Source organism: Dunckerocampus dactyliophorus, chromosome 3, assembly GCF_027744805.1.
Source record: "Dunckerocampus dactyliophorus isolate RoL2022-P2 chromosome 3, RoL_Ddac_1.1, whole genome shotgun sequence".
NCBI classification, from domain to species: Eukaryota; Metazoa; Chordata; class Actinopteri; order Syngnathiformes; family Syngnathidae; genus Dunckerocampus; species Dunckerocampus dactyliophorus.
Genome location: NC_072821.1, coordinates 16,590,961 through 16,617,877, shown reverse-complemented (window position 1 = coordinate 16,617,877; position 26,917 = coordinate 16,590,961). Strand labels below are relative to the sequence as shown.

Below are 26,917 nucleotides of genomic sequence, written 5' to 3'. Positions count from 1 at the left end.
TGCCCTTTTGTGAACATTTTATGACTGCTTTTCCTCTGTCTCAAGAGAGCCGTGGAAGAAAAACATTTATTTCCCTTTTCTAACGTTCTCAAAAGCAAACTGCGGATCTTTCAAAGAGCAATCAAAGACTGCATGGGTGACTCATCTCAGAGTTGTACTGTTAAACATACTATTTGATGAGCACTCAAGGAAAGATGTATTATTTTGGTGCAAACGGCTCCCTTTTACCCTTTTTAAGTTATTCTGAACACACTTTGTAGTCACAGGGCCGGAATATATTTGGAAGGCTTTCTTTGTTGTGGTTGAATAGCTGTTCATATGAGAGCTAGTTATTTAGTATTTCTTTATACTGGTTTTCATGACTGGCTACTCCCATCGTTCAATCTTATTTGAGGTATTGTTACGTCACCACTAGAGGTCGTTGTTTCCCACAACTCAACAGACTAGCTAGTGGTTAGCATGTTGGCCACACAGTAACTATCTGAAGATCGGGAAGATTTGGGCTCGATTCTCCCTTGGGCATTTCTGTGTGGAGTTTGCATGTTCTCCCCGTGCGTGCGTGGGTTTTCTGGGTACTCCGGTTTCCTCCCGCATTCCAAAAACATGCATGTCAGGTTAATTGGCGTCTTTAAATTGTCCAGAGGTTGGAATGTGATTGTGAATGGTTGTTTGTCTATATGTGCCCTGCGATTGGCCGGCGACCAGTCCAGGGTGTACCCCGCCTGTCGCCTGAAGTCAGCTGGGATAGGCTCCAGCATGCCCCCGCAACCCTAATGAGGAGAAGCGGCAAAGAAAACGGATGGATGGATGGACTTTCGCGTAAAACATTTGAAAGTCGTGGTGGTCTGTATGGTCTGTTTCTCTGTAAAGTCTGGCCATGCAACCACGCCCACAGGGCATCCGGTGAAGCAGAAATGCTTCATCGGATGATATTTCAAGTGCATGCTGGTAAAGTCATGCCTTGCATGCATGTTTGTGAGGTGAGCAGGAAACTTGTGGCCTTATGTGCAATTTGTGGTTTATTTTCCCCATCCAATTTATCCATATAATTCCTGTTTTGGAGACAATGTCACCTCAAAGAGGAGGAAGTACAAAGTCTTTCAAGCCCCAGTGAGTTGCTAATGTTAGATGGCAGCACATCAACACACCAATCAATGAAAGAACAATGCAGTTGCCTTTTTTTCTGTTGTCTGAAGAAACAACAAAATGATGTTTAAACATTTTTTTTTATTGAAAGACAAGTGATACACTCTGGACAAAAACACAACATGTCATTGGTCTTATGTACATATGATTCGTGCCGGTCCCATACAAACACATGTGCACACACACACACACACAAACACATACGCGCACATGCACATGCACACAAAGAAAAAACGGATCACTTTTATCATCCAAATATGCCAAATGCATGTGGTTTTTGGCTATTGGTGCATTTGCACCCAAATGGGAATGCATACGTGATACACACGGTCCATGTGTGCTGCACTGCAGTGGAGATAATGTCCTCATCAAACATGGCCTCAAATGCAGGATGTTACAACTAGCTCCATGGCGACAGATGAAGGAAACAGGGAGTTGACAGAGAAAAGAAGTCAGGGGAGGGTGAGAAGGAGGCAGTAGAGAGCAAGAGAGGTGGGGCAAGAGAGGTCAAAGGTGAATGGTTAAAGCGTTCCCTCGTCTAACAGTTTGTTGATGCCATTGCAGATCTTCCTCAGAGAGAGTCTGTACTCGTCTCCGTCCCCATACAGCTCGGCCAGGAACTCCCCGTGGGCGAAATGGTTGAAAACGTGGTCGATGCGAGCGTGTGAGCGCGTGGTCAGGTGCTGCTCAACCACGGAGTGAAGAAGGTCCCGGCACTCCAGCAGCAACTCTGACAGAATATTCCTGTCAAAGGTGTACTCGACTTCGTAGAAGGACACCGCCGTCATGGCCGCCTGGTTCATCTTCTTCTTGAAGCGCTCCACCGTGTCCAGCTCATCGGGGCTGAACTGGTGGTTGCGGTACAGGATGCCAATCTTCAGGGCGATCTTGATGACGTCCTTGATGATCTTATGGGCCTCCTTCTTGCTCTTGGTGAACTCGCGACTTGTCTTGTAGAGCTCGTCCAAGATCTCGCTGCTGGTGTCGTCCGTCAGCATGTTGGCCACCACCATGGTCGCCATTTTGCTTAGGATCTTCTTCTGGGCCTGCAGGGCCAAGGAGCGGGAGTTGAAGCTCTCTTGCCCTTAGAGGAGGAGAGGAAAGAGGGAGACGTGAGAAGGCTGATCTGGTAGAAGCAAAGAATTACTAAGTTTCACAGCTTGAGTGTCGATGCAAACAACTCCTGCTAACTGCTAAAACAAGCCAATGTGAAGTGTCGAGCTGAGCAGATGTACAGTACAGTAGTGCGGTGCAAGCACATTCTATAACGGGGCGGCGGCCTTCCTGGAGCTGGCAGCGGTGCAGTGGCCTGACTGAAGGAGGAATGATTACTATCTTCTGTGGAGAACATCAAATAACTGCAGAGTGATAACATCACCTCTGCGCGCTCTCTGTCCACATTGATCACAGCACGGCATGTGTGACTTCAACTATTCTTAGCAAATGATGCCTGACATGTGTCTATCTAGTGTGAATGTGAGGACTAGGATAAGGCCAGGGGCTTCCGGTTAGGGTCCACTATAGGCAAAAAATGACACATTAGGGCGAAAGATGAGAGAAAATGGAAGAAAACGTGATTCACAGCAGGTTGCCATGGTAATAGTTTAATTTATTTTGTACAAGTTACATTGGAATACATCAAATAGTACAATTCACAGTTCCACATGTCCAAAAAGGAGCAGGAAGAAGCAAAGCTTATTTAATCCTACCCACTCTGTTTCACAGCAATTGCAATACATTTCTTAATTTCCTTTATTCCAAATGTACTACAATGATGTTCTGTCAGGTTTTTTATTTTTTTGTTTTATTAAAAAAAAAGTTTTGTTCTTTATTCATATTTATTTTAAATATTTATTTATTTATTTATTTATTTATTTATTTATTTATTATTATTATTATTATTATTATTATTATTATTATTATTATTATTATTATTATTATTATTATTATTATTATTATATTTTTGGGGGGTCTTACCGTTATCTATTATGTGTTATCCTGACTATCACAGAAAACATGACATGGAATACAGGAAGTGAACTACATGTACTGTACTAGATGTAGAATGGATAGGGGGTAGGATTAAATAAGCTTTGCTTCTTCCTACTCCTTTTGGACATGTGGAACTGTGAAAAAACAATTCATGAGATGTATTCCATTGTAACCTTCATGTTCAAATCAACTAAACCAAACCAAACCAAAACCATTTTTATTTTCCCCTAAAGTCATATTTCTCCTTTGTTGTTGAGAAGAATTGTGTTATGTTTTGGGGTAGCAGGTGATTGTTTGCTTTATGTATAATTTTAGCTGTTTGAAAGTTTACCACATCAACAAATTTGAATAATTGTGATTTTAGGAATAAAGGGTTTGATTGTTGTCTATGTTTTCAATTTTCGATTTTCATTTTATAAATTATGATTGAAAAACCTGGAAGAAAATATCAACATTTGCAGCTCTAACACTTCCAATAGTGTGTATTTGCATTCATCCAGAGAAACATTTGCGAGGTCACACGTCACTGACATTGTACCTGGGAGAGGTTGACACACCATCTCTGTTGTAATTCATCCCAAAGGTGTTTGATGGGCTTGAGGTCAGGGCTCTCAAGTTCCTCCAAACTAAACTTATTCAAGCAGGCCTTTACAGGCATGGTTTGTGCACTTGGACACACTTGTTCCCTCTATGTTGGAAGCATTCAGTCGTCCAGAGATCTTGATAAGATGAAGAATTAGACTCAGGGAGAAATTAGGACTATGTGCCCATCCCCTGATGGCTTAGTTCATCAATTACCAGGCGAATCCCAACACTTTGTCTGTTGTCGCAGCACCACGTTGTTTCAAAATGTAACTTTAAGTTTAATTTGACATTTAAATAAGAATACCTGTTTTGGTGTAATTATAAGTGGTATAAAAACAGACAGTTGGATGGCTAAACACAGCTTAAAGTAGACCCCAATCTGTGTGTGTGTGTGTGTGTGTGTCTCCGTGTGTGTATGCTGCACATCGGGACACATCCACAAGAGGCTGAAAGCCGCACTTCAGTGGGAGTGCTGACCGGTGGCATTTCATGAATTAGTTTAAAGCAAAATGACATTTCATGCACGTATAATTAGTCCACCGTGACATTTAGCAAGTAAAGCAAATGTCTGTCCACAATCATTTCAAAATACAAATGATGGGATGTGCCCTCTTTGTGCTCTTTTGTGTGGCATCATGGGAGGATGAGTGAAACCTCTACAGAGGCTAAAGAGCAGGGACAGACATCCACAATGAAGAATACTGATTATGTATTCACTGTTCCGTTGTTTACCAAAACTGTATACACTTTCATTGGTACGACTAAAACCTGTGATCGGTAATTTACGGTATCACTAAAGTCAAGTCTCTTCACTGCAAAAACACGACTGAAATCTCTACATGTGAGACGTTTTGACAGTGTCTAATTATACACACACTGCAAACCCCCCCCCAGAAAACCCCAGTAGAAACAGCGAACTGTAAATGTGAGTAGATGTTGCCCTTATGACTTCATGCTATTTTAAAAATCAATACTCCTGCATAACATTTTCAACATGCAGTAGAGTTAAGGGACACAGTCCAGCGAAGTAGAACTCAATTCTGTTAGGTGATGATGGCACACGACAGAGTAAATTGCCACATGCGTCAAACTGGTTGACTCATCCTACATGTCTTGGTGGATAATTCATTTCTATTATGAGAGGTGGCTATTATCATAAATAGAATAACCTCATATAAGGCGAGCAATCGCATTACAGGCATTCTATGAACTTGCTATGTTGTGTGTGTGTGTACGTCGTGCCGGAAGAGGGGGAGTGTACCGAACTTGAGGGTGACTCAAATGTGCATTTTTGCCTATTCTTGAGTAATAAAAGTAGGTACTGGCTGTCCTAGAAGTCGCTATATGACCTCATCGGCTAATTAGCGTATTATTTGCATATGAGATTGTAAGCGATGCTGTCGGAAAAAAGCATAACCTTGTAGGAGAGACAAGGTGCGTAGAACTCCACCACGCTCTCAGTGTGCTGCGGGAGCTGACAGTCCACTGGAGGCTTGTGGCTGCTTTGGAAGAGAATACGTGCTTTCATTTTTAAGCCCCCAAATACCACTTTTGAGAAAATATGTCGCCAAGAGGGTTTGGAATGTCACAAGATGTAGTGACAAGGTCACCGAGTTGGCACCACTGCAAATGTGTCAGACTTGAGGTATTAAGTGTTAATTGAAGTTAGTCATAATTTAAATGTGTGGTGTTCATTGTGCTTTACATCAACAGGCTCTTTGCCATTTCATGCTTCTCTCCGGCACCTCTTTGTTCTCCTATTCTTGTCTGTTCTGATATTCCAAACCCAAATCAGATAGATTTGTGAAAGCTTGGCAGTCTGATGAAAGCAACAGCTTTGCAAGCCGCAATGAATGTGTGCATAGTGAAATTCAAAATGAATCACCAATAAGTGAACTCTGTTGTCACAGCTGAAAAGTGGGGGCGCTGAAAGTAGAAATAAACGTACACCCAATGTGAAGTTTCTGAATGCAACCGCGACCGGCAAACAAATCCGTGACCCAGGGATAAGTGGTTTGGAATGTAAACGACATGAAGGGTGATGTTGAAGATGGACAAAAGACACTTTTGAAGTGTGAGTCAGAGTGTTGGAGAAGGACATGTATGAGTCAGACTCTGGTTAGGGATGTCAGAACAGACACCGGGCTGAGTGTCCACATAGAGACATGGAGGACCTCCTTTTGATCACAGTCACGAAGGCCAGGCTTAAGAACATTCTTAAGCACATTTAAACGGGACAGAATTGAGCAAGCTGATATTATTGCACTTAATAGTCACAGGAACAAGTGGATCATAGCTTTCCAACTTCATCATGGTTTCCTCCCACACATTTGAGTATGAATGGTTGTTTGTGTGTCCTGTGATCGGCCGCACGGTGGCCTAGTGGTTAGCATGTTGGCCACACAGTCAGGAAGATCTGGTTGTAAATCTTCGTTGGGCTTCCTGTGTGGAGTTTGCATGTTCTCCCCGTGCGTGCGTGGGTTTTCTCCGGTAACCCCAGTTTCCTCCCACATTCCAAAAACATGCATGTTAGCTTAATTGGCGACTCTAAAAAGGTATGAATGTGAGTGTGGATGGTTGTTTGTCTATATGTGCCCTGTGATTGGCTGGCGACCAGTCCAGGGTGTACCCCGCCTCTTGCCGAAGTCAGCTGGGATAGGCTCCAGCATACCCGCGACCCTAGTGAGGATAAGCGGCATAGAAAAAGGAAGGATGGATGTGATTGACAGGTGAACAGTCCAGGGTGTACGCCACCTCTCACCCAAAGTCAGCTGGGTGAATTCCAAGTCTACTGTACAGTAGTCCCTCGTTTAGCACGGCTAATTGGTTCCAGACCCGACCGCAATAAGTGAATTTTAACATTATTAGAGACCTTTCTTGATTGATAAATGTGAAAATGGGTAGGAACCTATGCTGCATGTGGTGCCACATTTATGAATTGCTATGAACTTTTCAGGAAGCCAATATAGACTTTTTACTTTAACTTTCCATCTTAACGTTCCAACAGTTCATTTGTGACGTCAGAATTAGGAAGGTGCTCGCCGCTTGCTGCCACCGGCTGTTGGCTAGACACTCTCTCTTTGTTCCGCCTGGTGTTTTTAGAGTGCTGAGTCAACACTTTCTGCTGCATTACATCAAAACATACTGTACATACAGTGTGGAACATGGGGAGCCGCCAAACTTGCCTCGAGAAAAAATATGCCGCCCTATAAAAAGTACATCTGGATTTAATTACTCACTTTTTAGACATATATGTTGAGGATTATTTATAGGAAATAGATGTATGGGAAACAAATGCATGTCTAAAACCGAGGCTTGCATGTAAAACATCAGCTCACACATCAAAAAAGACTTTATTTGCGTTAAGACATACTGTATTCATGTTTCCCACAGGACTGCAATCAATTTGTGGCAGTGGGTGGGGTTTAGGTCTTTGTCTTTGTTTTGAAATACAAACAAACATTTTTCTCTCGCTTCTTCGCAAGGAAGACGGAGCCCCATGTGAGTGCTAGAAGACCCCTAAGTGCTTCGACCAAGCATAAGACCAGAAAAAAATACTGGATTTGTCGCTAGTTCCATTTTTGAAAAACAGAACCTAGAGGGGTCTGAACACAACAATAGCAATCGGCAGCACGTCTCCCACTCCCTCGCTCTTCTTTTTCTCTGGCAGACCAGGTGTGTACGAGCTGTGTTAACATGCAGAGTTACAACACCTTCTACTGTATGGAATTGGGATGACATGTTACATTCCCAGACAGTCCCATGATGGTGTGTGGGCGAGGGCGAACCGGTAGGACCAAATCTGTTCGTGGCAGTCCTAATTTACTTGTGGTGGATCACCACAAATAAATGTATTTTTTAATTGTAAGACTGCTTCAAACACATCCTCAAGGGGTTGACAATAATCCACAGAGTTGATACGGGATTAATTTCCTCTATCAAATTTGAATTGTATTCTATTATTAGCAAGTAGTAGTGCAATGATGACCTGTAAAGTACAAAGGACTACTGATTTGTGCGTTCCCTGCTTGCAGCCACGAGTCGTTTACTCATAATCATAATGTTTTTGTTCACCTACTACACAGCTCTAAATCCTGCCTGGATCAGATATCATTCTCAAGCACGCATGCACACACACGCACACACACACACACACACACACGCACACACACACGTTGCTAGTGACAACATGCGAATGTTCAGCGTTACATGAAACCTGGTGATACGCCGCAGGTGCATGTGATGTTTTTCTGCAGGGCACAAAAACACACACACACACACACACACACACACACACAACCATCACATGTTTTGATGTGTGCTGGCTCAAGCAGAGACATAGTCTTTATTATATTGACTTCAGTGTGGACCTTTCTTTCCTCTAAACATTATTAGTCCAAACAGTCAAAGAGCAGAGAGGGGGAGGTGTGTTGTTGGCAGGTGACAAACAACAGACATGATGGCAACAACCCTAAAATGTATTATTCTTTTTCCATGACAGTAAACGATCATACTTTACTGAATTGATAGAATCTTTTGAAATCCCACATGGACACACTTCTTCCGGATTTGAGTAAAACAACAATGATTTCTCCCCTTTTCGCTTTGGGAGCCAGAAAATACATGCATATGCATCCACACTCGAATGAGATCCTATACAAGAGCTGTATCACCAATTGAATTTGTCAGAGAGGTTTTATTCAACAGTACAGCGCATTTGTGAATATAATTGTCCCTGTAACTAAGTAAGGTGACTAAATTAGCAGATACAGCTTTCAGTATGGTGCAGTGCAGCTCTACACAACTCCAACTCCAATAAAACCATATTGTTAAATGAATACCTATCAGCTTTACTATCGTCTCGCACAAAAGTGAGTCGGCGAGAGGAATTGTGTTGATTGCCCGTTGTTAGTTTCTTTGTCAGTTACTTATTTTGCAGGGTTGTGCAAAGACTTGTGTGTCGGGGGGGAAGCAAGAAGCCATAAAAACGTGGTCCAAATCTGGATGACAGTGTGAAAGAGAAGAATTGATTATTTGGAACACAATGGAAGAGTTTCCCCTGACGCAGGCTTTAACTGATAGAGCCTCGTTAATCTATTAATGTTGGGTTTTAATGAGAAGATTAGGCAGGATGTTGTTGTTAGAGCAGAAAGATCACCCTCTGCCGTTTGTGTGTGCCGTCGCAGTAAAGCCTTGCCATTTTCACGTAGGCCGCTGATTGCACCAGCTGCAATAATCAAGTGACATTCGACAGGTACCCCTAATGTTGTGACCAGTGAGTGTATGCTCATGGGTGTGATTGCAGAGACATCCATTCCTGTGAATCTGACAGTTTATGTCTGCTCATACTGTGACGAGAAATGCTAGAATGTGCTCTGATTAATATCGTGTCCCCACAGTGGGGACAAGCACAACCCCAACCATGTATAAATATCAACAAAATGTCAAAGGAAATTCCCTTCGCCCGAGGGAGAACAAAACACAGGTGACAGCTCGACTTTCACTTCTTTGTCTCTGGACTACAAAAGGTGTTTCTGCACACTTTATGCACAGCGGGCACACTTTTTGGTGTACAGCAGAGACGTTGTCTTTTAATGGTCTACATCGTTAACAAACAGTGAGGGTGAAATACCACATCTTGACTGGTAGAGTTGGAGTTTTTCTCTCCTCTCAGTCTGTCCTGTAAAGGCTATTTTTAACTACCACTGTCACAAAATGACTCAAACATACCACCCCTGCATGCCATGTTGCTCTATCTGCAAAAATGAAGAAGAAGGTATCTACAGGACCATGAAAGAGGGGGGAAGTAAGACGTATTGTTCATAGTCATGACATGTAAAATCTTTCCAAAGGGCACTCTGGCTCTGAAGGAGGTCATTCAGCGCACCATTAACAACGACTCAGGATGTAGCGGGGCAATCAGAGCTGCAGGGTTAATGAATAACTCGCTTTTAATTCCTCCAGTGGCTTTCATCAGTGTGAGTACCGAGATAAAAGTCTGTTTCCTTTTAGTGGATGTGGAATAATTACTGTTGTAGAAACTGGAACACGCAACTTTTGAATGCAGTCTCTGCTACACAAGGAGATGCATCCTCCTTAAAGATCTTTGAGGCATTCTGCTTACTTGAAAAAAAACGCAGCTGTGACAAATGAATATTTGTGCGCTATCCGCAGGTGTTTTCTGCCTGAATCTGGCTTTTTTTGACAGAAATGGATGGAGCGTGGCTAAAAAGCAAACCCATATACTATTCCTAAAGATTTATAAGTTACGCAATGCCATGACATATTCGTCTATAATCAAATATACTGTTAGGGGTGTGCATCATCTATCAAACATGTTGTTGAATGTAATTGAATATAAAATCTGTATTTCAGTACCGTATTTATCCCATCCACAGTCTTTTATTCATGGATTATACTTTTGTTAAGTGCTGCTGTAACACTGAGTTTTCCCTCTGTGGGATTAATATTAAAAAAATCACGTATACAGCGTTCATTCTAGAAGGCTTTCCCTACCTTTCCTTAAAGGATATTAGAATAACAATCAATATGTTGCAAGGGTCGAACTACAGTAGATCCCCACTTTTTGTGGGCATTACCTTCCAGGACCACCAGTGAATGGCAAAAAACTAGTAATTGATATGCCCATAAAAATGTCTGTTTTTGACAAAAGCCCTCCCTATAAGTATAAAATGTACAGGTGCTCACCACCAATGAATGACAATGTAAGATGACCAGTGAACAGATGGCACTAGAAGTAGGTAGAAGTTATATAAAAGTTTCATTTTTGTGTCTCACAGCAACTATGGTGCATTCAAAGGCCACTGAACAAAGTGCAAAATCTCAATCCTGGACCAAAAACATTATCGGTGAAGCCGAGAGACATAAACTTGTAAAAATTGTGTTTTTTTTAACAATGGTACATGCATGCTCTCCATTTTACCTTTATTATCACATATTTATCAATTGTTAGCGGCAGTGAATGCTGAATCGCAACTATGCGGGGACCCCTTTATATCGTAAACCTTTTAAAGGTGGTCAGTGGTCCCCAACCTTTTTTGACCCACGGACCGGCTCTTGTTCCCACAAATCTCCCGCGAACGAGGGGGGAGTTTATCTTATCTAATTTATCTTATTTATTATGTATTGTGTAAAACTAAGACATGGATAACATCAGATTAAAAGCACAAAATGAATGCAGACCCACCATCCACCAGTAAAAGCCTGCAGTTTGTTTTCCAGAGAGATTATTACATCGCTGTTTGACGTGTGTGGTAACAGGCAGGGCGCTAGCATGAATTAACTTGAGACAAATGTGCACATTAGCATTCAATAAGTCATCAAAACTTACCTTTATGCATTCCCACATATTATCAGCATTTGAGACCAAATATGAGGTGAAAGAAAAACGCTAAAAATACAGTAGTAGTCTATCTGTGCAGCATGAGAGAAAGTTGGATGGTGCGTTCAGGGACCGCCGAAGAAAGTAGGACGGGTTGCCGCTTTCAACAAACAACATATAATTTCCAAAACTATGGGATTTGTGACTGAATATTATTTTAAAAATAAAATAATGCCCCTTATTTCCGAAATTGAAATGCATTTACATAAAATTAGATGTAGTTATTTACAAGTGTATTTTTTTTAATTTATCATTGCACCTGAAAGCTTCTTGCGGTCCGGTTTGGCCCCACTCATGGACTAGTACTGGGCCGCTGCTCACAGTGGTTGGGGACCCCTGTTTTAAATACTACACAGGTAAGCGTTATTGTAGTTAGCAAAGAACTATATGAATAGTAAAACATAAGAACACGTAAGAATAAGAAGTTACTGTGGTCTGACAGGCAGAGGAAGCCGATGAGCGCTACATAGGAGATCTGTCACAATAACAACAACGGAATGATGCTTAACTTCGGGATGATACAGACAGGAGCAGGTTCCCCTGCTGTGACTAACGGTCCAGGGAAAATCGCTTAAAAGCCTCTTTGAGTCAGAAAGAACACAAGAACAAATTGCCTTTGGCCACGGCATGGCCTGTATTTGATGCGCCGTTCCTCTTCCATGCGTCTCACTTTTAATAGTTGTGTCCCTGCCGCGCTGACGCCAAAACAGGAAGTTGCATGAGACGTGACTGATTAAAACGGCATTGGCCTGATTGCCTGTCATGAGAAAAGTGGAAGAAAGTGACCTCTATGGTGGCTCCCACTGCAGTCACTATGGTGGACTACAGGACCAGTCCAGTCCGCTGAGAATGGTAAGTGGTATCCAAGACATCCTGTCTGACCAGATAGTTGACTAAAAGACCTTGTGAGAGCAATGCCCTTTGACCTTTTCTCTGCCTTAACACGAAGGCTATAACCAGCAGTGGCCTGCCATTGTTTAGTTTGCACACTCATGGTTAGTCGGGCATGGGAACTGGCTGCGGGCATCATCTGCCTTCCTCTCTCCACTGGGGGAGGTTCTCTCTACCACACTGCACTGCCAAATCCTCAACATTATTACACAGCAAAATCAAAAGATGTAGACCGTCGGCTATGTGTCAGTCTTGCCTGCCCTGCAATTTCATCCGGCCGGGGAGCTGTTTGGGAAACAGCATTGTGTTGGCCTGCATCGCGGACCTCAACACACAAAGTGCTTGAAACAATCTGAGTAATTAAGTATTTCTTGCAGTATCATCTACTCCTCTGGCTTCACAAAATTAGAAGTGGCCACAGTATTATATATAGTACGAATTACACACCCACTCTTACTAAGGGTGCCAAAGTCAGCCCAAAGGCAACAATAATTGAACTATACGCGACTAAAAACAGCACCACTTTAACTATTACACTCTGTCTGTACAAAAGAACACCTTAAAGAGGCATAATACAGTCAAAAATGATCATGAAACACGTAATGCGCCCATTCCACAGCTGCAAACTCTTCCGGTTTACACGTGATGTTTTTGTGTCCAATCAGCAGTCAGGATACATTCACGGCTTCAGAAAAAGAAAGCAAGTCGACATTTCAGGCAGGAATAAACAATTTTTGAATGGAATGCGCTTTTAAATTCCCCAAAGCTTTATGGAAAGCAGAAGAGATGGGAATTGGGGGTGGACGTGTCTTCTAAACATGATATGTAAGTTTTCATTTCACACCATCCACTCAAGACGACGGGAGGGAAAAAGGATGGTGGAGAAGCATGCATTCATTTGCGCAGGTGGGAAAAAAATTGAGAGTCTCTCTTAGGAAAATCTGCAGATGCGTCACATCATTTGAGGATGAGTGACATAAATATGCAAATTTGGAGGAGGAGGCGAGGGTGGTAAAAGAAAAATGACTGACTCCGTAGCTGCAGTTGAAGTCCTTTTGTGGGAGATATACTTTCCCCCTCACCAGAAATATCTTCTCCTATAGCTTTTTATGGTAAATCTCTTCCTCTTTGACTCCATTTCTTACCGAATGTACACTGAGCTGAGCTTAGAGGAAGTAAATGTTTTCCGGCCCGAGTTGCTCCTCTCATTAGACCTCAGCCAAGTCCCAGCGTGGCGTAGCATTGCTTTAAAAGAGACCCACACGGCAATGCAAAAGGCTCCCGCTCAACACACACAATACTCTCAGGCACAATCACCCAGGCCATGGCAGCATCCCCCATAACTTTGGCCTCCTGGCCTGTTTACCAGTTCACCCACTCGGACTGAGTTCCCAAGAACTGAGGAGACCAGACTGGCTTCATGAACAACCCAAACAACCAAATTAACCAAATAAAGTTTTGTTTTGGTGATGAGATTCTGCTACAGACAACTTACTGAATACAAATGAGCAATTCATTAGCATCTTTTCTCTCTACAGCTTATCTCTTTTTAAATTCTTCTTTTCATTCCCTTTTTCACTGCACTTTTTTGCATTTGATTGTCTATCAACACCTTTTCCTTCATTTTCTTACTTTCATCACTGTATGATTTATCAATCTCTTGCTACACAATCTCCGCTAGTTAGAAGATGGTGACACCTAAACACAGGAAACAAACTTTTTAATCACAAAATATGAACACACAAATTCCTATGCAGTAAGTGTCTATGTTAAACACATGGAGAACATGAATTATCAGTAAAAGACAGGATTAAATAAGATCTGCTTCATCCTACTCCCTTTCGGATGTGTCGAAATGAGCAAGTGTAAACGTGATGTCACTCACTAAAACGTGTTAAACATGTCCGAAACAAATAAACCCTACCGCAGAGTCGGGTCCAACAAACGACAAACAAACATATTCAGACACAAAAAGCAAACACTAATTCCAGACTAATCTTATCATTTAATATGAGCATTGTGAACATGCTACGAGTCTTATAGCAGAAAAAATGAACCTGAACTCAGTGATTAAGAGTGAAGAAAATTGCAGTTGGTAGAAGACTAAGAAAAAACCTGTGACCCCAGTTGCTTCATAAACCTTTTTTAGAAAGTATCATCTGGCTTTTTATTTCACACAACCTATGATAATAATCCTTGAAAGAGAATACAATAGTCCTTTGCTACATTGCTGTTTGAATTTCACGGCTTCACTCGATACATAACTAAAATACATATACAAGTATAAGGCATTCAGATGACGCACTCAAAAACAATATGTAGTGTTCTCCACTCGTCACTAGGTGTCAGTAATGTGACTGTAATGTTCGCTGAAAGACACCAGCGTCAGACTTGATCGCCGGAACAACAGGATTTTATTGCAGGTTTGAATTATTGCACAACAGGCACAATAATAATAACATAATTATAATAATAATAACAATTGGAATAAAATAATAATAAAAACATGGGCCATAAGCCACTCCAAGCTAAAACTCAACTCTGAAGCTCCTGTCCTCTACACCAGTGGTCCCCAACCCCCAGGCCGTGGCCCGGTATCGGGCCGTGGGTCATTTGGTACTGGGCCGCACAGAAAGAAAAAATAATTTCCATTATTTCATTCTTTTATGTTTTATTTTAAAAAGTGGCCGGATTCTCTCTGTTACATCCGTCTCACTTGACGCATGTCCATTGTGCGTGTGCTAACTTTCTCTCTTGCCGCACAGATAGACTACTACTGTATTTTTACCATTTTTCTTTCACCTCATATTTGGTCTCAAATGCTGATACTATGTGGGAATGCATAAAGGTAAGTTTTGATGACTTATTGAATGCTAATGTGCACATTTGTCTCAAGTTAATTCATGCTAGTGCACTGCCTTTTACCACACACGTCAAACAGCGATGTAATAATCTCTCTGGAAAAACTTGGCTGGAACTTGAACAGGTGGATGGTGGGTCGGCATTCATTTTGTGCTTTTAATTTGATGTTATTCATGTCTTAGTTTTACACAATACATAATAAATAAGATAAATTAGATCGCTATAATGTGCCGAAACAGATTTGTGGGAACACAAGCCGGTCCGTGGGTCAAAAAAGGTTGGGGACCCCTGCTCTACATGTCCGGAACATATTTATTGCAACACACACAAGCACAAGTCTTATTTATGTCTTAAATGGCTTATTTTCTCTGATTATGTCTACTATATTGGGTAATAAGAGTGTAAAGGTGACCATTGGGGTGTTATTTCATGTCTATAGGGCTCTAATAATGTTAAAAACCGTATTTAGAAGGTCGTAAAAAGGTTTTCTATGCTTTAATTATGACAATTTTCCATTTATAAATAAGGAATCCTACTTTGCAGAAATTCACTTATAATGGTCCGGCCTGGAACCAATTAGCCACGATAAACAAGGGATTACTGTAGCTGACAACAAAATATGGTAGAGTAATGACAGTTGATACTGTAACTGTTTGACCACTGACGACGAGATGGCCGTGGCCATCTTGTCACAGGTTTCATTTGAAATAAATCCTGAAATAAACCCTCGCAAGAGTGATGACATTTGAACCCCGGGCTGAATGCGATGTAGTCGTGTCACTTTGTGGGATCTACAGTACAATTAGTAACCACAGCAACCATCAGGCACATCTGTTCTTCTTACGTGTTGAAGCAGCATGCCAGCTTGTACCGCACTGTGTTTATCTATTCAAAAATATACGCTCCAAGGAATAAAAATAACTTGAGCCAATGTGGGGAGAGTAAGAGATAGGTGGTGTGCAAAAAAGAAATACGGGTAACTTACAGAAACTTGCTACTTTTACATCAGGCGGTCTTCACACCGAATCGGGGGTTAACTTCTTTTTTCACTTGAATAACAGTTAAGGATGCTAAAATGTTAAATTTAAACATTGCCTGTACAGGTAATAAAGTTTTTATAATGGCAACAGTTTTGACCTTATTTCCATTATCTCTTATGGGAAAAGTTAATATCAACATCCCAGATTTCAGAGGTTGAACTCTATGTCGAATACAGGTGGAACCTTGGTTTTCGTTTTCATAGGATTTGTTTTTTGTCGTAAATTATTGCCGCAAATATGTGTCAGTTTTCCTACACTGTGTGGGTTATGATACGACCAAACAGTGCGCCTATCAAACTGGTCGAGTGCCCAAACAAAGCATGCACGTACTGGTGACTCAGAATGGATAGTGGCCCTTTTAGAGGAAAGTTTAATCATCTTTATTATATGTGTGTGTGGTTTATTTGTTCGTAGAACGCACACAGAACGATGAACAACTCACTGATGTCTCCTTCTTTGCTCCTAATATGCGCAATGCACCGAAGGCTGGCGAGACATTCAGCTGCTCTGAAGTTCACTATTGAACTTACGAAAGACATTGTAGGAAAGTATGAAGGTAGCGTCTGTTGTAAAGGTTCCTTAGTTAACACAGGTTGCGGTGGGAATGCTTTAAGGGAGACACATAACAGTGTGTGTAATGACGATTGTACCTGCTGTGAAGTTTACAAGTTCAAGTGAGCAAGTATACACCTTTAAGCTCCCTCAGAGGTGAACAAAGCAGAACGGCCTCATATAATGTTACTCCAAAAGAAGAGGGGGACAGATTTCCGAGTGGATGTCTCAGCTTTTCGAGGAGGCCGATGAAAACAGTCGGGGGCAAAGGCCAAATGAGAAAAGTCGGGAGGAGGAGGAGGATCGGTGTCAACTTTCTACACCGCCTCAATTAAAAGGTTTCCTCCTGCTTTGATTGGCGTGATAAAAATGGATATGTGCTATATACTCTTTGGCCTAGAGGGCCTATTAGAGTCGAGGCCAGAGCGCTGCTCTCCTTGTGGCTGTGGGCCCACCACTGCTAACTAATGACAAGGAAATAACTGTGGTTCACTTCTTCTCACAAACACACATTTGAAGAGTTGTTGCAGCCGCTGAGGGAATAAATTCCTGCTGGAAACTTAACCCTCTCCACTGACAAATCCTAAACCCCCACATGTGTTAAATCTCATATAAGCCTGCTACAAAAAGTGTCACATTTGAGTCTCCTTTTCCTTCTTCTCATTTAATGTCTTAAAGCCACAAATATATATTTCCGTCTGCTTTGCCTTCCACTTCCCAGAGGCTAGTAGCTTTAAAAGAATAGCAATAGGGGAAATTGGTTAAAATTCAGAAAGAAGTGCAGCCCGAAGGCCATTTGCATCCCCTCGCTTGTTTTTTAATGGCCCATGGCATATACTCAAAATAAATTTAAGATTAGAGCTATACCGAAAAGAAAAAAGTAAAAGGCGCCAGGGAGCAAAGTTACAGGATGTCAAACCAATACTAATAACGATTTTTTAAATTTCATTTTTTATTTTTTTTTACCCTTATCATCAGACCCATGGTATCTGTTGTGCGGTAATCGTGAGGCTATGCGTGACAACTTTATGGTTTTGCCTCGCTCTTTTTTAACTATTGTTATGTCCGTTTGTTATGCCTTACAATTATTTATTGTCATTAATTTATCATCCTGAGATGCTAAAGTTTATAAGTAAAGCATCGGAAGGTATTGCTTTTTATAGCCCATAAAAGATGCTAAACATTAGAGCTCAGTGTGGCGTCACTGTTTGGAAAAGTGTTGGTCACTCTGGTTATTCCTATTTAATTTTAATTTAACAATATTGTCTTAGTTTAAGTGTTAATTGAGTACAAAATAACCCATTTCGAGACCCTTATAATGGATGCTCTTATTGGCAATTGAACTGGTCTTTGTTCTGTCAATATAAGGTAACATTGTTCATATTGTCGGGTTTCTTTTGTTTGGAACACGTGTTTAATAACCACATTAAACATTTTTATTAGTACTTTGGAACACACAGGTCCAGGGAACGGGGTATTTTATGGACTGAAAGCTTAAATGATATTCATAAATGTTAATGCTGTTGTTGGGAATAGTAACATCGTATGAGGTCTTTTACAATGTCTCCATTTCCTACTCACTCTTTAAAGTCATGAGCACAGTGGGTTCTGTTGTGCCAGAGTTAGGTGTGAAGAAAAGTATGTGTAACTGCCTTTCATTCCATCTCTTTTTCCATGTTAGCTTTTCACCAACATCGCACTACAGTGTGAGCCGCTAGTCTAAAACCAGCGCTGGACATTTCTTGAATCCAGTAGTCTAACGGCCACAGAGCGCTCTCCCTGAAAGCGCTCGCTTCCAGTCCTTGTTTGCTTTGTGTCTCCCATCAAACCACAAGCTCCTCATGAGTGTGTGTCTATGAGGCCTCGTCAAAATGCCTCTGTGGTCTAAGCCCATGCTTTGGTACCAGTTTAAGCAGGGGAAAAACCAATCCCTTTTGAACATCCCACAGAATGTTATGAAACATGTCAGAAGATGCATATAACACCTGGGAGTCTTAAGTTTGGCTCTTTGCTGCAGCTAAAGGGGAAAAAAATCTCCCAAGTTGGCTTTTTTCCACTTTCAGGTTCACTCCCTCCTTTTTTCTTTTTTATTTTTACAGTTTGTGTTATAATTTTCCAGGAGCAGCTCTGCGTTGTGGGTGTGTGTCATGTGCAGGGATGCAAGTATGTAGTCTCCATCTGTGGATCAGATTAAAGAAGTTGGGGATGCATGCAAAACCAAGAGACCGTTTCTCATATGTTAAACATGTGGCGTGTGCAGCAAGCATGCCGTCTGATGTCATGGTCAAATGTCACCTTTTTGTCAGTTAAAACTTGTTATTTTGTCATTGCTGAGCAGGATGACCTGGCGGAGGATTTGCGTTGTTTTATCAAACAGCTTCTCTAGTTGCTTTGTTTATAATAGAACCAGCCCCCATTGCCCCTATGGATCTCATCGTTGGCCAAGCAGCTTGTCAACAAGCCTGAGTTCCACTGCAAAGTTGACAAAAATGTGTGGAAGTACCTCAGCAGATGGCAGATTGATGTCTGGGTGACTGAATCGCCAAGATTATATTGCTATGATATTATATTGCAAAATAAGCTATGAGCTGATTCACTGTCCTCCAACATAACGCAAAGTAGCAAAAAGAATGAAGGAATATTGGAATATTAAAATGAAGGGATATTGTGAAAGAATATATAATTAAACTTAACTAGTAAAACAACAGAGTCATAGTTTTAGACAACCAGCTTTCATCTTCAGTTAACATTACATGCATGCAACGAAGCCCAATACCATTCAGTAAACTGTATGATAAGACGATAAGATAACGCAGTGGAACCTTGAAGTTGTACAGTTCATCATTGGACCAAAGCTTTTGTGGAAAAACACAAAAAAACCACACACAAAAACTCAGAGTTCACACCACCGTCATGCATGTCATCACCATGTATGTGTAATGGTGTAAAAGTGTTACTCAATCCGTTATTATTCCCAGTAACAGGTAATCTAATTAATGACTATTTCAAACATTCCAACACTGTTACCGACAGTAAAATGTTATTACGCAATGATATTTATATATATTACAATGTGGATGTCGCCTCTGTTGCCATTCTTCATTACTGCACAAGTTAGTTTCCAAGTTAGGGCATGGAAGACCTGTTTACGATAGGGATCCCTATCGTACGGATAGTTACGGATAATGCGTTTTTGCTGAGTACGAGCATGAAACGAGTACAGCTCGTCATTATCTGTAATCGCTCACGTTCTCTATTTTGCTGTATTTCAATTTGTATGATATTTGAAGTTAGTTGGTAGACTTGTTTCGGTATGTACGAGGTGCAGAGCTGTAAAAGGCTCGTGTTGCGTCGGTCACTATACGTGTTTTTTTTTTTTGTCTGCTTGATTCTAATTTGGCTGGTGATATAGAGTCAGTTGGAAAACTTTGGACATAGTACTGAACGCGGTGCTTTTAAGAAAACTACTGTGAAAAAGGCTGACATTATTTGCCATCACTGGAAGTTTGCATGAATCACCAACTTCACACACATCATTAAAAATAATGAAATAATAAAGTCTTACAGATCACTTACACACATACACAGTACACATGTAGCTGAATAATAAACCATAAATAGAGCAACTTCTGATCAATCCATTCCCATTTCAGACTTAAAATAATATACCGATTTAAGACACACCCATTTCCGGTTAAACCATGCCCATTTTCTGTTTATGCCCTGCCCACTCCGAGTACAGCTACGGATACAGATCATTCAGATGGGTGAACAGATACAGATACAGATAGTGGTGTACTCGCGCATCCCCAGTTTAGGGCCTTCTAAATACTTTTTTAAACATTATTAGAGTTCCTTGTTGTTGTTTTCTAACTTCTTATTATTGACAGCACTTCCATAATGTAACATTACTGACACCTAGTGCCCAGCGTAGATCACCGCATATCATCCCAATCTTTGAATGCGTCTTCTCAATGCCTTATTTGTATTTTAGTTAAATTAACCATTGTTATGCTTGAAAATGCTTAACTTGGGCAAAAAATACATACAGTCAAATATTTTTTGACTAACGGTAGGCTGTATTCAAAGCACCAAACAGCGATGATTTATTGATTTTTTTTTGTTTTTTAAACGTGACAGAGTGAAGCCACAACATTCAAAGTTAGTGTAATATCTAATATATGTTATTACTAATGTATTTATTTTATCTTTACAATATGCTGAGGGCCAGTAAAAAAAATAGGCGTGGGCCGACAATGGTCCCCAGGCCGCACTTTAGAAACCCCTGTTGTAGTCCCTGTTTTTTTCCCAATCCGAACAACGAAACGACTCCATCTTAAAAAACGGATTGTATTGGACCGTAATGGTTGAGCTGAACGGTAAATCTGTTTCCGACATTGGATCACTTGCATGCAAATGGCCGTATGTGTAGATTTTCTACATGCGATGTAAGCCGGCTGGATCACGGTCAAACACCTCCTCTGGTGTATGTCACAGTTCACTGTGAGGAAAATGAAAAGAAAATATGCTTACTAACAACAGCCATAAACATAAGGCTGAAAGGTCACCTGGAAGAAAATCAATGTTTACACTCTTAACACTTTGTTCCACCATACACTTGTCATATATTGCATCGATCACACATTCCTCATCTAAATAAAAAGTCATATTTGAGCGCCACAGCAGTTTCAGTGTAGGCCAGCTTGACTTCATTACACTTCATAATACAAAAATGTTGACCTTCATAAGGCACTCATACCAGTTTTTCCTCTCTTGACAGTAGACCGAATGATAAAAAGTGTGGTGCAGCCACAAAGCAGGATGCATTTAAGTATGAGTCAGACTCTATTGGCTGAAAAAATATCATTTTCCCTCACTCTCATAACATAGACCAGACAGGGAGAACTCATAGACCTTAATTAATCTGCGTAAGGAAGTTAAAACGTTCGTCTCAGACCACGGCCGCATATGAAAGTCCGTTTTCAAACCTGGGCCGGATGATGGCACATTTATATGGCCGCCTGGCTCACATATCAATGTCTCCCTGCCTTTGCTAGCAGATCAAACAGACAGACGGACAATGTGCCAGATGGACACACAGATGGTGGAGTTCAACAGAGCATCATTTACATACAAAGACTAAGAAGACTAAGAATCTACAACGACTACTTGTACAGTGCGTGCACATCAGTGTCCGCCTTAACATACACACTTCCGTGCATGATGGAGAATAGACGATAGGACACGAAAAATTGGGAAAACTTTTCCAGGAAGTAGTTCTAATCCACCATAAGACTTCAGGATACATGGCGATTTATGAGCTTGTGAAGCCGCAATGGATCTTTGCCTGCTGACTTCATAACACGGCAGTAAAACCAACAATGCATTTATGTGAGATGTGTCAGACAGAAGCGTTCAGGGAAGTGTTGATGATGACCGAACACGTGTTGGAGCTCGCCTGTAACTGGTGGCGACTGAGCCGCCTTTCACCACCAGACCACCCTGCTAGGCTCTCTTGTCAGTCATCAGCATCCCATATAGCTCACAGCAGCTTTCACCATCCACGTAGCGCAGCAGAGCTGAATAGTTTTTTTGAGGCAATGGTGCAAGAAAACACACGTCGGGTGCTTGGAATTGTGCTGACAAATGTCACCCGCTGATCTTGTATATTAAATATGAGAAAAGAGGCTGCAATCTCAATGTAAATCAGATGGTACTGTTAATTACTGTAACGCTATGATGCTTCCCAGGACACTCACTGAAATTAACATTCCATCCTTGGCAATTTTTGGGATACATAACTTTTTACTTTCGTTATAATAATAATAATTATTGTTTTTTTGTCATAAAACGGGTTATTGGTATAAGTATTGTCTATAATGATGATGTTATTATATTTTATTCGGTGTAAAATATACCATTATGAATTGTTTTTCTTTGCTGATTGGTTTTGAAGGTACAATTATTGGTGAGGTTTATAGGGTCCCTTGCATTTATTTTTTTAACACATTAGCTACCAAATATGGTTTCTTGTCCTAAAAAGGGTTCTTTATTGTATTCAATTGAGAGTATGCAATTCACTCAATGAAAAGGAAAGTACCTATAGAGTTAGTGTAATAATGCCTTGTAAAAATGGATGAAATGAAATGATGAGTACCTGGAGAGAGGTCCCCATCACTCTGCTCTCCGGAGTCAGAGTCCATGTTCTCCTGCAGGACGCAAGAAGGCTGCAGAAGCTCTCTGATCCCTCTTCTCTTTTTGCTCTCTTATTCTCCTTTCCTCTTCAGGGAGCCTTGTGATTTCGCTCCCCACAAAAAAAAAAAAAAAAGATGAAGCCACAATATATTTTCTCCCTGGTGAGCTTCCCTTCTCCACCCAGGTCTTGGATCAGTGCAGCTGTGGGAGGAATGTTACCAGGATCATTTGCTGAGCTGTCTTCTTTTTTTTTTTTTTTTTTTTGCTTGTGCTTCCTTCTCCTGACTCCTTCAGTTTCCCTCTTTCTGCTCCCTCTTCTCTACTTTTCTGATGCACCCTCCCCTCGCTCCCGCTTGGTCCGTCCCCCTCTCTTCCTCGTCCCACCTCTTCCTCCTCCTCCTCTCATCCGTTGCTGTCACACTCGGCCTCTTCACGCTGTCTCCACTCCAACTCTTTCTCTACCTCTTTCTGTATGCTATAAGTGCCGCCTCTTCCTCTCTCTCTCTCTCTCCCTTCTACCCTCCCTGCTCTCTGCGCTGCCTGTGTTTTAATAGAGCAGTGGGAGCTAGGGCAATTTAAAATTCATCCCAGCAGTAAAAATCCCATGACCCCTTGTTACTCGCTCTTCTAAAATGACTGTCTAACTGTCACATGACATGAGGTCAAGTTGCTGTTTAACTTATCTGCTGTAAATGTTCCATGCGTGTAATCTCTGGGTCCAATCAGTGCAGTTTGATGCCCTGTTATGGAAACATGGTGTTGGTCTGGGAACAAGAAATTATCTATTATCATGCTGTTGTTTTTTTTTTTTACATTGCCTCCTGGTGGTCTTCTATACTCTACAGAGATGCCCAAATGGAAATTCGAGCCATCGAGCTCCTGTGAGGCCAACATGTTAGAGAATTACATCAGACAAAAAGCGAAATAATTCTAATGACGCATTTTCTCGTTCGCTTCAGCTCTTTGCTATTTGTCAAGAGTAGCACTAACAAGAAACGGGGAAACAAAGGGGCCCCACCAATCGGAAAAAACAATTTGAAATGCATATAAATGACGAATGAAAGGTATAAAGGAACATTTATTTGCCTTTGCCTTGATTGAAGACCTTAGTTGTCAAAGACAGCTATGATGAGCAGCAAGGGAGGAGGAGAGGAGAGATCCATACTGATGACACCTTCATACTTTGCTACAAGTTTTTTCCTTTAAATCAATGTTTCTCACCTTCTTTATCAAAGGTCTGGCGCTTGCAACTTGCTTTTGTGGGTTATTTTGCAGCCGTGATCAATAAGAATAAGAAAAGCAGAGATTTGTGGCTTAACTGTGTACGTTAGCAAAGAAATACGTGATGTCATGCACGAGCGACGCAGCTGGGGGACAATGACTTCCAGTTAAGGTTTCCATGCTAGCATGCTAACAGGGACGTTGTGTGACGACGATGTGTTACAAACACAGTTGGACTCACTGCATTAACATCATGACACGATGTGCACCATATTGTTCGCGAACCGAGGCAAATGTACAGTAAATGGGAAAAATACACTAACCAGGTAGGTTCCACTGTATCTGTGTGTCCTTGTGTGAATGCGCACTGTTACGGCAACACAGTCGTCCCTTGTTTATCACAGTTAATTGGTTCCAGACCCGACTGCGATAAATGAATTTCCATGAAGTAGGATCCGTTAATAAATTGTATAATTTCATAGTTATGGCATAGAAAACCTGTTTATGATCTTCTAATTACGTTTTTTAACATTACAGTCTTCTAGACATAAAATCACACCACGTAGTCACCTTTACATTTGTAGTAACCAATATGGCAGATAATCTGAGAAAATGAGACATATTGGACATAAATTAGATAACAAAGAAGTTCCTTGTTTTTTTCTGGACAGCATACTTCCTGCGGTGTCTCATCAATGTACTGTAATTGCGGCTTAACACTCTAATTACCCAATAAAAGATATAATAGGAGTAAATAAGCCATTTAAGACCTAACTAAAACCCCTGCCCGTGTGTGTCACAGTAAATGTGTTCCCCAGGGGACCTAAGTGGCGGGCGGACAGATTTGTAGAGGACAGGAAGTGACGTCAGAGTTTCAGAGTTGAGTTTTACCTTGTCATGTGTTATGGCCCAACAGTAGTCCATGTTATTAATATGATTATTATATTATTATTATTATTGTGACTGTTATGCAATCATTTAAACCTGCAATAAATGCCTGTTTTGGTCTGGTGCTGGTCTCACCGAACAATTACCGACACCTAGTGGCCAATGTAGAATACTACAATCCCAATTACAATTCTTCTGCCTTGTATTTGTATTTTAGTTCATTTAGTTAGTTCATTTAATGCTTGAAAACACTTAATTTAGGCCAAGAATAAGTACAATTTGCTTTTAATAACTAATAACAGGCCGTATTCGACCGCATCGATCATTTACGATTATTTAATAATTCATTTTTTAAAAACCACGATCGACTGAGGGCACCATGTTCGAACCGTGATGTAGTAAGGGATGACTGTATACTGTTTTGCTGGTTTCAATACGTCAAACTAGACAAAAAGCTAAGAAAGCAAGCATTTAAAGATTCGGTGCAACTCTTTGCCGTATGCAATAGAGGCATTAACATCATAGAATCAAAGATTGCCTCTCGTCCCCAAATGACCCCCAAACCATTCATTGTTTTTCAACAATTTGGTTTTGTTGTCAGAATTTCACATGACCTAGTTTCTAAACTTAAACTATCATTTTACACATTTAACAGTCCCACAGAGAACAGTTTGTTGTGGAAGCGGAATCTTTCCACCCACTTCATCAAGTCACAGATGCATCACCTTTGGCTGCATTCCACTTTAGTTTGGAAGTAATCAACAAGAAGTTGCGTAGGGTGTGGAGGGTGAGATTGGGTCGTTGTGCTCCATGAATATCCAAAGCGCTGCTTAACTGACTGATCTCTTGACAAATGTGTCTAGAAATGATAGGAAGCTGGATTGTCTGGGGTATTAACACACATTGTAAAGTTTGGGGGCAGGTGCATGTGCAGTTGGTGGCCTGACAACAGTTGCAGGCCAAAGCAGCCCCCAGGTGTGGAGCTGACAGATGCTCAGCAGGAACATTGGGTACCAGATGGCATTAGCCTGCCTGACCACAGCGCGGGGTGTTTTTATATCTTCAATATTAACCTATACAGTATGCACGTGTGTATGACAAAAAAAAGTCTCTTCTCCTCTGCAGTGTTGCTAACCGATAAGATATTTCCTTGCGTGTTTGTGTCCATCAGCTACGGTATATTAAGATGACAATGTGTGCGTGCATTCTGCATTCATACAGTATATTGTTAACCTGAGCGTAGTGAGGAATGCGTAGTTCCTGTGCATGTGAATGCAAAAACCTGGCAACGCCTCATTAAATAGATTTTGCAGCAATGGTCATTGCATCGTTTGCTCTTATGACTTCTCAGTGATAGAGCAACACTCCAATCCAGAGTGTCTCTGCAGGGTAGGACAAACCAAAGACAGGACACTAATAGGAAATAATGACCAGCGGTGACTGCACTATTTTTATCCTATCCCATGAAAAAATTGTGTATGCGTAGTACTTGTACTTTGGTTTAAAAGCATCGGTGTAGTCATTATGGAAGACTGAACCTGCAAGTGTTCTAACATGATGGAATTAGGAGTGGATGATCCATACATTAGCTTTGTACTTTCACAGGTTTACTAAGGGAACTTCGGCTTCCCCCCACATGCAAAAAAATCATGTTAGGTAATTGGAGACTCTAAAGTGTACATAGGTGTGAATGTGGGTGTGAATGGTGACCAGTAGTGGGTGTACCCAAAGTCAGCTGGGATGGATTCCAGCTCACCCTTGAGTCTAATGAGGACAAGTGATATAGAAAATGTATGGATGGATATTAGGTACATTGTTTACTGTTGGGTAGTTCAAGCTCCTCAGTTCTTGAACATGGTCTTTTCGAGGTTTCAAGAGGATTTTGGGAAACAGCCAGACAACAGTTTAGGCAGGGGGGTCCAAACTTTTTCCAGCGAGGGCCACATACTGAAAAATAAAAGGATGCAAGGGCAACTTTGATATTTCGTAAAGCACATGAAGATACTGTATGCTAAGAAGTTTTTTTGCTGTTTTTCTTTCATTTCCAAATATTTCAACTTTCTTCTGAAATAATCTTCATACAGGTTCTTCTTGAAATATGACATTATTCCCGTAATATTTTGACTTTATTTCCGGAATAAAC

General features: G+C 41.1%; 1 protein-coding gene across 1 annotated transcript; it reads right to left on the bottom strand.

Annotated features, from left to right (window-relative positions):
• Nucleotides 1-1,217: 1,217 nt before the first annotated feature.
• tnfaip8l3 (tumor necrosis factor, alpha-induced protein 8-like 3) lies at nt 1,218-23,114 on the bottom strand. Its single transcript, XM_054771586.1, has 2 exons — nt 22,628-23,114; nt 1,218-2,230 (listed from the first exon to the last, which is right to left on the bottom strand). Exons 1-2 carry the CDS (start codon nt 22,671-22,673, stop codon nt 1,668-1,670), a joined length of 609 nt encoding a protein of 202 aa, XP_054627561.1. The 5' UTR covers nt 22,674-23,114; the 3' UTR covers nt 1,218-1,667.
• Nucleotides 23,115-26,917: the final 3,803 nt, after the last annotated feature.